Source organism: Erinaceus europaeus, unplaced genomic scaffold (assembly GCF_950295315.1).
Source record: "Erinaceus europaeus unplaced genomic scaffold, mEriEur2.1 scaffold_241, whole genome shotgun sequence".
In the NCBI taxonomy this organism is placed as follows: Eukaryota; Metazoa; Chordata; class Mammalia; order Eulipotyphla; family Erinaceidae; genus Erinaceus; species Erinaceus europaeus.
The window spans coordinates 122,833-136,813 of record NW_026647741.1 but is presented as its reverse complement, the minus strand read 5'-3'; the positions used below and the strand labels follow the sequence as shown (position 1 = coordinate 136,813).

General features: G+C 42.7%; 1 protein-coding gene across 27 annotated transcripts in view; it reads right to left on the bottom strand.

Moving 5' to 3' along the window:
• ZMYND8 (zinc finger MYND-type containing 8) overlaps positions 1-13,981 on the bottom strand; it is a 154,662-nt gene that overhangs the window by 65,686 nt on the left and 74,995 nt on the right. For all 27 annotated transcript variants that reach the window (XM_060184323.1, XM_060184328.1, XM_060184333.1 and 24 more), the window contains 3 exons: positions 10,575-10,630; positions 8,075-8,152; positions 4,261-4,376 (listed from right to left, as the gene is read on the bottom strand). In XM_060184323.1, coding sequence (XP_060040306.1) covers positions 4,261-4,376; positions 8,075-8,152; positions 10,575-10,630 — 250 coding nt within the window. The remainder of the gene's footprint in view (positions 1-4,260; positions 4,377-8,074; positions 8,153-10,574; positions 10,631-13,981) is intronic.

Below are 13,981 nucleotides of genomic sequence, written 5' to 3'. Positions count from 1 at the left end.
GTACTTACACTATCATTCTGTGGAGAACTAAGGGACCACACGTGCAGGAAGACAGAATGAGGGCTGAACAGGAGCCAAGTGCCCTCAAGGGGAGAGACTGTGATACCGCTGGGTAGGTAGGCACCAGTGTGGACACGGCAGAACAGGTCTGAGAAGTAGTCTGGATCTCTAGACTGCTCCCCCAAAATGACTCCCTTTTCCTGAACCAGCATCAGCTCTTTCATGACAAAATGCAGGGTGAAGCCCCCGGCTCCCTACCTGCAGGGGAATCGATTCACAGGTGGTGAAATCAGGGATGCAAGTGTCTATCTTTCTCTTCCCCTCCTCTCCATTTCTCTCTGTTCTATCCAAAAATGACATCAATAACAACAAAAATAATAACTGAAACAGTAAAATAACAGGGCAACAAAAGGGAAAATAAATATTTTTAAAAATTAATGAAATGGGGAGTCTGGCAGTAGTGCAGCAGGTTAAGCGCACATGGCGCAAAGTGCAAGGACTGGCATAAAGATCCCGGATCCAACCCCCAGCTCCCTACCTGCAGGGGAGTCGCTTCACAGGCTGTGAAGCAGGTCTGTAGGTGTCTATCTTTCTTTCCCCTCTCTGACTTCCCTCCTCTCTCCATTTCTCTCTGTCCTATCTAACAACAACGACATCAATAACAACAATAATAAGTACAACAATATAAAGACAACAAGGGCAACAAAAGGGAAAATAAATTAAAAAATAAATAAAATTTAAAACATTTAGAAAAATTTTTTTTTAAATTAATGAAATACAGCCTAACTTTATGCAGGCAAGGATTGATTGCACACACTTCTGCCTGGTCTGAGATCCCGTTTTCTTCCAGGTTCTCAAGAGCTTCCAATAAAGTTGTTTGATGGGGCCTGGGTAATGGCACACCTGTCTGAGTGCAAATATTACCATGCTTGAGGACCTGGGTTCAAACCTTTTTTCCTCACCTGAGGTGGAGAGGGCGGAGGGTTTGTGCTTCAGGAGCAGTGAAGCAGATCTGCAGGTCTCTCTCTCTTTTATCTATTTCCCCCTCCCTTCTCAATTTCTTTTTTTTAATATTTACTTATTCCCTTTTGTTGCCCTTGTGTTATTGCTGTAGTTATTACTGATGTCACTGTTGTTGGACAGGACAGAGAGAAAATGGAGAGAGGAGGGAAAGAAAGACAGACACCTGCAGAACTACTTCACCGCTTGTGAAGTGACTCCCCTGCAGGTGGGGAACCGGGGTTCAAAACGAGATCCTTATGCTGGTCCTTGTGTTTTGCACCACCTGCGCTTAACCCACTGCACTACTGCCCAAAACCCCCTTCTCAATTTCTATCTTGTCAAAGAAAAGAAAAATTAAAAGATAAAAAGGGCCACCAGGAGTGGTAGATTTGTGTGCGAGCCCCAAGACCCACAATAGCCCTGGTGACAATAAAATAATAAAAACAATAAACAAATAAATAAAGTTGCTTGGCAAGTGATGGCTTATTCCTTAAATCAGGTTCAGCAAGTATGTAAAGGGTTATCAGATTTGCTTTACAATATGAAGCCCCTGGAGGGCAATGAGAGGACACAGAGGCCTCTTGAAAAATTGCTTTGCCATGTGCGTGACCCAGGTTCAAGTCTGACCCCACCACACTGAAGGAAGCTTTCAGTGCTGTGGTGTCTCTCTCTCCCCCTCCCTATCTCAAAAGAGATAGAGAAAGAGAGGGAGAGATAAAAGGAGAGGGAGAGAAATATGACACAGATCAATTAATCAATTACTCTCTTACTCTGGGCCTCAATTTTCATGTTAAGTAAAATGAAATAACAGTAGCTTCTACAAAGGTTTATAAATTACTAAGAAAAATTATTTTTAAAATATTTTTTAAAAATTTTATTTTTATTTATTTTCCCTTTTGTTACCCTTGTTTTTTTACTGTTGTTGTAGTTATTATGGTTGTGATGTCATCGTTGTTGGATAGGACAGAGAAATGGAGCGAGATGGGGAAGACAGAGGGAGAGAGAAAGACAGACACCTGCAGACCTGACTCACCGCCTGTGAAGCGACTCCCCTGCAGGTCGGGAGCCGGGGGAATCAAACCGAGATCCTTCCACTGGTCCTTGCACTTTGCATCACATGCACTATATCTGCAGTGCTACCGCCCGGCTCCCTAATAAAAATTATTTTATTCCAAACTACAAGTAGTCTTCTCTAGCACCACCACTACCATAAAAAAAAAAAAAAAGATAAAACCATGCCTTGCTATATATAAGGCACTCAATTATTCCCAAGCTTTTCTCTAAAATAAAGTTCTACAGGTGTTTGTTATTTTATTTCATATTTATTAGTTAGTCTTTCTGCAGGCATGTTACAAAAAAGGCTTTCTGTATTTTCTGTATGTGTGTCTATGAAATAAAAGCAAGTATCTTGCAAAGAACAAAAGGCTCGGCAGAGGTGGGGTGGGGGTAGACAGCATAATGATTATGCAAAGAGACTCTCATGACTGAGGTTCCAAAGTCCCAGATTCAATCCCCAGCACCACCATAAGCCAGAGCTGAGCAGTGCTCTGGTAAAAATAATTTATTAATTAATTATTTTTTTTAAAAGCATGTGTTTGCTCTTCAGAACATGCCTCGATTTGGGCAAGATTTCTGCAGCCTCCTCCCTCTACTATTTATTAACTTGAGGAGTTACAGTCAATTGTTTAGGGTAATTTGAACTATGCCACCATCACCTGAGCTTAAACAGTGCTGGCCTGCTCCCAAGCCCATCCCCAGCCCTCTAGCACTCGCAAAAATCAAATACATATTTCTTTGAATGAATAAATGGTAAAATTGTGTTAAAAAAAAAAAACCTGTTCAAAATCAAAATGTATTTCATATCAAGCCCAGTACCATCTCAACAAATTGCCATTTTTGTCTCCTAAACAATGGGTGACTGGAATCATTTCTAGAACTAAATGATTCTATAAGTGTACTCTGAAATTCACTCTTTTCTGATAAGTAAGACTTAACAAAGAGAGCAGTATTTCAGATTCTGGTGGTGTTTAAAAATATAAACTGATTTTTTGTACGTTCAGTGGGTGTGCATAATTTCTAGAGTATATTATTTTAAATAGTCTTCCCTACACACATTCTCAAACTGCTTGGTGGGGCTCTGAGCAGGTTTCTGCCTCATTTCATCATAACATAGCTTGCTAAGAGAGGACTAAAATATTCACCACTGCTCATGTCTGCCTGCCGACCTGTTGTGCTCCAGCACAGCCGGGAGCTGCACTCAAAACTACTATTAACTGGAAAAATTCACTTGACTGTGAGTGGAGGGAAAGGGGAGGGAATAAACTCGGGGGGTGGGGGGCTCACACCTGTCAAAACAGCAACCCCTTATGATTGCCCACTTTTGTTTCCAAGAAAAGGGAAAAGGAGGGAACTAACCAGATAAATGATAGGAGATTCATTTGTGAGTAGTCTGGGAAAATACTCTGATTCCTGAAAACATTACTTTGAAAAACAATTTGTATGGTGTTTTAATTCACTCCAACAGAGATCAGCAGCCCTAAAAATAGCTGTGGAGGGGGCTGGGTGGTAGCACAGCAGACTAAGTACACATGGTACAAAGCAGAAGGACTGGAGAAAGGTTCCTGGTTCCAGCCCCTGGCTCCCCACTGGGGGTGGGGGGGTATCGCTTCACAAGCAGCGAAGCAGGTCTGCAGGTGTCTATTATCTATCTCTCCCCTTCTCTGTCTTCCCCTCCCCTCTCAATTTCTCTCTGTCCTATCCAACAATGATGACAACAGCAACAACAATAATAATAACAACAATGGGCTACAAAAAGGGGAGAAATAGCTTCCAGGAGCAGTAGATTGGTAGTGCAGGCACCCAACCTCAGCAATAACCCTGGAGACAAAAATTTTAAAAAAGCCGTGGAAACAATTCTGGAATGTGTGCACTTAAACCAGGTGCACCAACGCATGGCGCCCAGTGGAAACAATTCTGATACTAGGTTTATCAACAAAACCATAAAAGCAAAAACTCTTCACTAGAATACCTGAGAGAGGAGGGGAAAAAGGAAGCTGCTGCATGATCAGATTTAACAACACAGGGCAATGTTATTAAACAAGTTCCCTGGCTTGTAGATTGTAGCTGATGACAATGAATAAAATAATAGTCATGCCCTCTGCCTTTGCTCATATCCACCAACAACAACGGTACAGTTAAAGCTACATGTGCAAAGCCCCCACTCCATTTAAGGGAAAAAAAAAAACAAAAAACTCCCACCTGTCATGTTGTCCAAAGAAACGGGCATCAACCTGCCCATCTTTATCCCTCAGAGCTTTTGCAGGCCAGAATGGAAAGCCCTTCAGTTTTGCCCAGACCAAAGGATGTGGGTTGCTCTAGGAAAAGAAAAACAATTCAGAGTTTGTATCTAACAGCAAGATATGCATATAAAGCTTGGTGTGTGAAGATAAGACTCAGTACAGGTGATACAGATCTCCAACTAAAAAAGAGCAGATTCAAGGAGGGTCTCCCCAACAGATGCTTCCTAAAACAAGCAAGGGAGGAGAGCTGGAAGTGGGATTCAGTGACAAGATAATCTCACCTTTTTAGCAACATGAAGAGTATGGCCTACATCTTCTGTTAAATTAAATCATTAAATGGACATTAAATCCAGCATATATTAAGGAGTGTTGTTAGTCACCACCAACTTCACTTTTTTTTTGGGGGGGGAGAGGACACTTTTTTTTTCCATTCTTTTTATTTCACAGAGAAAGGAGGAGAAAAGGGGGTCGGGTGGTAGCACAGTGGGTTAAGCGCATGTGGCGCAAAGCACAAGGACCGGTGTAAAGGATCCCAGTTCGAGCCCCCGGCTCCCCACCTGCAGGGGTGTCACTTCACAGGCTGTGAGTCAGGTCTGCAGGTGTCTTATCTTTCTCTCCCCCTCTCTGTCTTCCCCTCCTCTCTCCATTTTCTCTCTGTCCTATCCAATAACACCAACAATGGCAATAATAATAACCACAACGAGGCTACAACAACAAGGGCAACAAAAGGGGAAAAAATAAGCCTCCAGGAGCGGTGGATTCATGGTGCAGGCACCGAGCCCAGCAATAACCCTGGAGGAGAAAAAAAAAAAAAAAAGAAAAGAAAGGAGGAGAAATGAGAGACACTATGATAGCAACAGAGCATGTTCCAGTGCCATGGAGCATGCAAGACACACACCCGACTAGGTGAGCTATGTAACAGTCAGATCTACTTTATTAAAGGCAATGCAGAGCCTTAGCTCTGGAGGTATCAATCTTAAAGACAAAAGAGACATAAACTAATGTATTTTCTTCTTTTTTTTTTTGCTTTGCCTCCAGGGTTATCGCTGGGGCTCAGAGCCAGCACTATGAATCCACTGCTCCTGGAGGCTATTTTTCCCATTTTATTGCTTTTGTTGTGGTTGTTATTGTTGTTATAGCTGTTGTTGGATAGGACAGAGATATCCAGAGAGGAGGGGAAGACAGAGAGGAGGAGAGAAAGATAGACACCTGGTGGTCCACAAGGTGGCCAGTGATAAAACTTTGTACTCTCAAGCATGAGGTCCCAAGTTCGATCCTGGCAGCACATATGCCAGATGTCTGGTTTCTTCCCTCTCCTCCTATCTTTCTCATTAATAAATAAAATTAAAAAAAGATAATAGACACCTGCAGACCTCCTTCACCACTTGCAAAAATACCCCCCCCCCCGCAGGTGGGGAGCTGGGGACTCGAACTGGAATCCTGGAATCCTTTCAACGGTGCACCATGTGCACTTAGCCCACTGCACTACTGCCCGGCCCCCCTTAATTACTTATTTTTTACCAGAGCACTGCTCTGGCTTATGGAGATGAGAGGGATTGAATTTGGGAGCCTCAGGCATTGCGGACTGGGAAGACAGCAAAATGGTTATGCAAACAGACTCTCATGCCTGAGGTTCCCTCAAGTCCCAGGTTCAATCCCCTGCACCACCATAAGCCAGAGCTGAGCAGTGCTCTGGTTAAAAAAAAAAAAAAAAGTCTGTTTGCAGGGAGTCTGGCGGTAGCACAGCGGATTAAGCACAGGTGGTGCAAAGCACAAGGACTGGCATTAAGCCCGGTTGGAGCCCCTGGCGCCCCACCTGCAGGGGAGTCCTTCACAAGCAGTGAAGCAGGTGTGCGGGTGTTTATCTTTCTCTTCCCCTCTCTCCATTTCTCTCTGTCCTATCCAACAACAACAACATCAATAATAACTACAACAAGAAAACAACAAGGGCAACAAAAGGGAGTAAATATTTTTTTTTAATATTTTATTTATTTTATTTTTGAGAGAGATGCAGATAGAGAGAGACAGAGAGAAACACCAGAGCACTGCTCAGCTCTGGCTTATGGTGGTGTGGGGGATTGAACCTGGGACTTTGGAGTCTCAAGCATGAGAGTCTGTTTGCATAACCATTATGCTATCTCCCCCACCCAATATTTATTTTTTTTAAGTCTGTTTGCATAGCCACTATGCTATCTCCCCACCCAAACTAATATATTTTCTTTTTCTTCTTTTTTTGGTGGGGTGGGGAGATCATTGCCGGGGCTTCAGTGCTCAGGGTGAACTTTTTCAGATACAAAGAGTCAGACTAAAATGGAGAGAGGAGAGAAAGACCACAGCACCAAAGCTACCCCAGTGCAGTGGGGAACAGGATCATGCACATTATGAAGCAAGCCAGGCCTTTATCTTGATTTTTAAAATTAACTTTCTGGGGGCCGGGTGGTAGCACAGTAGGTTAAGCACACATGGCATAAAATGCAGGGACCAGTTCAAGGATCCCTGTTCGAGCCCCAGGCTCCCCTGCAGGGCGGGGGTGGGGGTTACTTCAAGGGCATAAAGTAGGTCTGCAGGTGTCTTTCTCTTCCCCCCTCTTACCCTCCTCTTTTGAGTTCTCTCTCTCCAATCCAACAACATCAATAACAACAATGATAAACAACAACAAGGGAAATAAAGGAGAAAAAATAGCCTCCAGGAGCAGTGATTTGATAGTGCCTGTCTGAGCCCCCACAATAACCCTGGAGGCAAAAAAAAAAAAAAAAAAACTACCTTTCTAATCTTGACTACCAATACAATGGTGTCCAGGCCTGACCTCCAACCAGTTTACACCAACAATACATTCTCTCTGCAAAACTTAAGGTTAGAAAAATGTAGCTCCGGGCTGAGGATAGATAGCATAATGTCTATGCAAACAGACTCTCATGCCTCAGGCTCCAGAGTTCCAGGTTCAATCCCCCACACCACCATAAGCCAGAACTGAACAGTACTCTGGTTAAAAAACAAAAAAAGAGGAAACAATTACAGAAGCCAGACCTTCCACCTTCTGCATCCCACAATGACCTTGGGTCCATACTCCCAGAGGGTTAAGGAATAGGAAAGCCATCAAGGGAGGTGACGGGTTATGGCGTTCTGGTGGTGGGAATTGTGTGGAGTTGTACCCCTCTTATCCTATGGTTTTGTCAATGCTTCCCTTTTATAAATTAAAAAAGAAAAGAAAGAACAAAAGAAAGAAAGAGAAAAAAAAAAAAAAAAGCATGGTTTAGAGAGGTTGGAGATAATCCAGGAAGGTTTTGTTCATACATCTTAAAACAGACCCAACACAAGATGTGTGTAAATGACACACATCTTTAACACTTTGCACCCTCCATGTTGCTCTCTGATGAGTTTCCCTTTTACTCTGCATCTGGCAGTCAACCCACAGCAATAAGCACAATAAATCATGATGTTACTTCCAACACATGGACTTTCAGCCGGAGAGATTGATCCCACCTAATTTAGTAACACTATGCCATCAATAAATTCTTTTCAGGTAGGGGAGATAGCATAATGACTATGCAAGAAGACATTCATGCAAAAAGACATATATGCACCACTATAAGCCAGAGCTGAGTGGTGCTGTGGTAAAAGAGACAGAGAACGAGAAGAGGGAGAAAAGAAATTGCTTTTTGTGTCATGCAAAGTTTCATAATGTAAGTCACCAAGAGAAAACTATTTTGACTAGTCAACCTTGCAAGGCAGAGAATTTGCAAAAAGGAAAAAGGAAAGGAAATGTGACTTACACAAGGTTCACAAAACCAGTTATCTCGTTTTTGGCAAGCAGCTAGATAACACTCTGGACATACTTCAATTTCATTCATCTGTAAGTAAAAAAAAAAAAAGCATGTTAGAACATGTTACCCTTAACACAAGTCAAACCTGAAATGGAATTGGAGTATTACACCAAAGTAAAAGACTCTGGGGTGGGTGGGTGGGTGGGGAGAATACAGGTCCATGAAAAATGATGAATGAAATAGTGGGGTGGTATTGCTAAATGGGAATCTGGGGAATGTTATGCATGTAAAAAAAAAAAAAAAAGAAGTAGAAACGCAAAGCAGAAATTGACTGAGTTTGGAGTATGGCACCAAAAAAAAAAAAAAAAAAAAAGAACATGTTATCCAAGAGGTCTTACATCTGGTGGCCATCAAGAAAAGCATGGCATTGGCATATAGGATAAAGGATTAGCAGAACAGCACCGCAGGGAATAGCCTGGAGAAGATTCCAACTTTGATTGATAAAATACTGGTATGCTTTAAAAACATTGATATGTTTTATCAATCCCAATACTTCCACTTACCAAAGCCTCCATCATGTCTCCTGCAAACCACCTCTCCTGGCTGCTTGGCACCCACCCACTATAATTCATCTTCATACACACAGCCACCAGGGCCCCTGTGATAATCTCTACCACGGTAGTTTAACTCCTCTGGGAAATAGACAATGTCTAAAGACATTCAGGGTTATTGCAGGAGTAAGGGAAAGGGGAGAGGATTGTCAGCTGAATCTTGAATTCTTGATGCACAGGTAATTCTCCAGTTTTAAATGTCACTATGGCCAAGGCTGAGAAATTAACAAATGAGATCTGAACACTTAATCAGCTTCTCCAAATCAGTGTGTAATAAGACATCCATCTGTATGAGCCCCTGGTTCCATCCTGTCACTCATTATCCACCTGTCATGATCAATTTCTATGCATTTCAATCCACATCTTCCCAAGCATCACACTGACCATTTTATTTCCATTCAATATTCTGAAAATTCTGTAACTTAACAGTTCTTTTCTCTTTGGAGAAAACGTATTTCCCTAGAGTAATGCAACATTTTTTTCTGCCAAGGGTCATCTGGGTATTTAACATCATTCACAGGGCATATAAAATTATCAATGTGGGCGCCAGGCGGTAGCATAGTGGCTTAAGCATACATGGCACAAAGCGCAAGGACTGGCCTAAGTACCTGGGTTCAGGCCCTGGCTCCCCACCTACAAGGATGGATGCTTTACAAGCAATGAAGCAGGTCTGCAGGTTATCTTTCTCTCCCCGTCTTCCCCTCCTCTCTCCATTTCTCTCTGTCCTGTCCAACAACAACAGCAATAACAACAATAACAAGGGCAACAAAAATTGTCTCCAGGAGCAGTGGATTTGTAGTGGAGGCACCGACTCCCAGTGATAATCCAGGAGGCAAAATAAAAGTAAAAATAAATAAAATTGGGGTCCAGGAAGTAGTGCCGTGGCTAAGGAACTAGACTCTAAAGCATGAGGTCCTGAGTTCAATGCCCGGCAACACATTTACCAGAGTGATGTCTGGCTCTTTCTCTCTAGTCTCCTATCTTTCTCATTAATAAAATAAATAAAATCTTTAAAATAAATAAATTGATCAATGTAAAATTAGCTATAAAAGTGTTGCTATGAGAAAAACTACTAGATATACTAAATTTCACGTTTCACCTGTAGTTCTCTTGGCAGAGCCAGATCAAATGATTCCTCAGCCTTATGTGTTTTTCCTTGAAGATGGGGCGTGGTCTCCATGCTTCAACAAATCCCCAAAATCACTAGTTATTACCCACTGGGAGGAGCGGGAGGTGAGGCACCTGGTTAAGCACACATATTACAGTGCAAAAGGATCTGGGTTCAAGCCCCTAGTCCCCATCTGCAAGGGGAAGTGCCAAAAGTGGTGAAGCAGTGGGGCAGGTGTCTCTCTCTCTCTCTCTCTACCCCACCCTTCTCCTCTCAATTTCTCTCTGTCCTATCAAATAAAATAGTAAAGTTTATAACACACACACACACACACACACACACACACACTGGAAAGATTCCCTGTAAATGCAAAGGAATCAACCCAACAATTCACTTGGTGCACTGAAAATGGGACAGTGGGTGGCCTGGGAGGTGGCACTGGAGAAAGCATTTGATTCTCAAGCGTGAGGTCCTGAGTTTAGCCCCTGGCACTGCATCTTCTTCTTCTTCTAGCGTTTGCCCTTCTTCCGTAGCCAGTCAACAGCGTCAGGTTGAGCCTGATGTAAAGTTTCGAGACCTCCTTTGAATCTGGAGAGGTGGCAGTCGTTGACTCTGTGGGTCATAGTCTGTCTGGAGCCGCAGGGGCAGTCCGGGTCGTCTCTGGCTCCCCAGCGATGTATGTTAGGGCGATGCTAGATGCTATGGTTCTTTCTCTTTTCCTCCCCACTCCCAAATAGTTGGTGTTTTTTTTTTAAAGGGTTGGGGGGAAGAGACAGTGGGAAACACATACCTCATGCTCACAGATTTTGATGACTACTTTTGCTATTTGAGTCAATTTGTGATTTCCTAAAGGAAAAAGAAAATAAGATTAATTCAAATAGAAGCACAATACACCTCACCTTGGGATTATACTTCCACTAACAGCTTTTCAGCTTGCTTTCCCCTAGGATTAAGGTTTTAAAGGCTAAGAAAATGGGAAGCTTCTGTCCTCTACAACTACTTCAGATTATTTGATTTTCCCCTGAGCAACAATCACCGATGTCTTGATGCTATCCTCACTAAGACTGAGAAATTCTTGCTGGCCTTTTTCTGTGGTTTAGAAATTAACATTTGAAAGATATTTTTTTTCAAAAAATTCTGGAGAACCAAAGCTGTGAAAAGACAGCCTAATTCTACCCAGCCACCAAACTAGAATAAAACAAGGGAAAGAAGACACTGAGTAGTTCTGGCCCATCTAGTGCTCTTGAAATGCACTTACAAATCAATACAAGAGGGTATGTTATAAAGCAGATTATGAATATTCCCCATTACAGTATGTGTAAACCAAGCTTTAGGAATAATTACATTAAAGCCAATGAAGATTTAACAAGTTGAGAATCAGGTCACACATTTCATTCTAAATCTCTGACAACGTTACATCTAAATAGGGAAAATGGTTGTGGGGGGAGGCAGTGGTGCACGTGGTTAAGTGCAGGAGCACGGGATTCATAGTGCAGGCACCAAGCCCAAGCAATAACATTGGAGGCAAAAAAAAAAATACAACTTTATAGACAGAATATAAAAGTCTCCCTCCTAGATCTCATTAATAAAAACACATGTCTAATTTTAAATAATTTTAAATAAGACTTGAATGGCTATTTTACAGAAAGATATATAAGTGACTATCAAGCACATGAAAGAACACTAATGTTAGCCATTAGAGAAAGGCAAATTAAAACCACCAGGAAATAGTATTTCACACCTTCAAGAATAACCCAAATTAAATAGACATTAATGTTGGCAAGAATGTGGAGCAAATAAGACTCATACACTGCTAAAATGAACATAAATGATACAACCATTTGGAAGGTCCAACGAAACTTAAATATAAACTTACTCAGTGATACAGAAATACCACTGCCGGGGGCCAGGCGATGGTGTGACTGGGTAAGTGCACGTTACCATGCGCAATGACCCGGTTTCAAGCCCCTGGTCCCCACCTGCAAGGGGGGAAGCATCACAAGCAGTGCAGAAAGTACTGCCGGTGGTGTCTGTCTCTTTCCCTCTCAAATTCTCTTTGTCCTATCAAATAAAGAGAGGGACCAGGTGGTAGCGTAACTAGTTAAGCACAAGTTAAGCACAAGGACCCAGGTTCAAGCCCCCAGTCCCCACCTGCAAGGGGAAAGCTTAACAAGTGGTAAAGCAGGGCTACAGGTGTGTCTCTCTGTCCGTTCCCCTCTTTGTCACCCCCTTCCCTCTCAATTTCTGGCTGTGTCTATCCAATAGATAAAGATAAGATTAAAAAATTTAAAAAAAAGAGAGAGAGAGAGAGAGAGAGAGAGACAAAAAGGAGGAGAGAGCAGGAGGAGGAAGGAAGGGAAAAAACTAGCCACCAGGAAGGGAATGTTCATCGTGCAGGCACTGAGCCCCAGCCATAACCCTGGGAGCAATTAAAATGAAGAGGGCGGGGGGAGTAGGCGTAGCACAGTGGGTTAAGCGCAGGTGGCACAGAACATAAGGACCAGCATAAGGATCCCAGTTCGAGTCCTCAGCTCCCCACCTGCAGGAGAGTCCCACCTGCAGGGGAGTCGCTTCACAAGTGTTGAAGCAGGTCTGCAGGTGTCCATCTTTCTCTCCGCCTCTGTATTCCCCTTCTCTCTCCATTTCTCTCTGTCCTATCCAACAATGACAACATCAATAACAACAATAAGTACAACAATAAAACAAGGGCAACAAAAAGGGAGTATTTAAAAAAAGATGAAAGTGGGAGTGAGGTGGCAGCGCAGCGGGTTAAACGCACGTGGTGCAAAACGCAAGGACCTGCATAAGGATGTTGGTTCGAGCCCCAGGCAACCCACCTGCAGGGGAGTCGCTTCACAGGCGGTGAAGCAGGTCTGCAGGTGTTTATCTTTCTCTCTCCCTCTCTGTCTTCCCCTCCGCTTTCCATTTCTCTCTGTCCTATCCAACAACAACGACATCAATAACTACAACAACAAAAAAATGAAAAACAACTACCATTCCTAGATATTTACCCGCAAGAAATTAAACTCTGTTCACACACACAAAAAGTGTACAGTAGTAGCTTTATTCATGCCAGCCAAAAATTAACCAAATACCCATCAACCAGGAAAATGCACAAATTGTTAACACAAGGATAAAAAAGGGGGGAAAGGAAGCAGGTGGTGACTCACCCAGGAGAGCAAACACCTTACCATGCAAGAGGACCCATTCAAGCTCCCAGTTCCCACCTGTGGGGGCTCAGCGGGGCTCCCTGAGCAGTTGAGCAGTACTGTAGGGATCTCTGCTAACTCCCTCTTCCTCACTCACTCTCTTTGATAAAGAAAGAAAGAAAGAAAGAAAGAAAGAAAGAAAGAAAGAAAGAAAGAAAGAAAGAAAGAAGGAAAAAGAAAACCGGGGCCAGATGGTGGCGCACCTGGTCGAGCGCACATATTACAATACGAAAGGAAGGACTGGGGTTCAAGCCCCTGATCCCCACTTGCAGGGGGAAAACTTTACATGTGGTAAAGCAGTACTGCAGCTCTTTCTCTCTCCCTCTCTATCACCCCCTTCCCTCTTGATTTCTGGCTGACTCTATCCAATAAATAAAGATAATAACAATTTTAAAGAGAAAAAGAAAAAAAATTGTTCCTGGGAATACTGGAGTCATCGCGTAGGCACCATGCCCCAGAGATGATCCTGGTGGCAAAAAAAGAAAAGGGGGTGGGGAGGAACTACAATACACAACATGGGTAAATTCACTGAAATGAAAACAGCCAGACACAAGAGCCTAACCTCTATGAATTTACAGTAAGTTCTTAAATACACAAAACTGATCTACAGTGGCACATAAATAAAACAATAATTCCCTCTCAGGAAGGGGAATAGATTTGCTGGAAAGGAACATGTGGAAATATCCCACACTATACTTACACAATGTCAGATTTACAGAAGATACATGTAAAGTTCATTTTACTGTATGTAACTACACCTCCATTAAAATAAGGCTTTTTAGGGGCCTGGTAGTAGTATATTCCATTTGAGCACATATGTTACCATGTGTGTGTACCTACATTCAAGCCCCTGGTCCCCACCTACAGGGAAAAAGCTCCACAACTGATTAATTAATTAGTGCTGCAGTTGTCTTTCTCTTTCCCTCTATCTCCTGATCCATTCCTCCAAAGCTTCTCTTTCTCTAACCAATAGATGAGTAAATAAAAT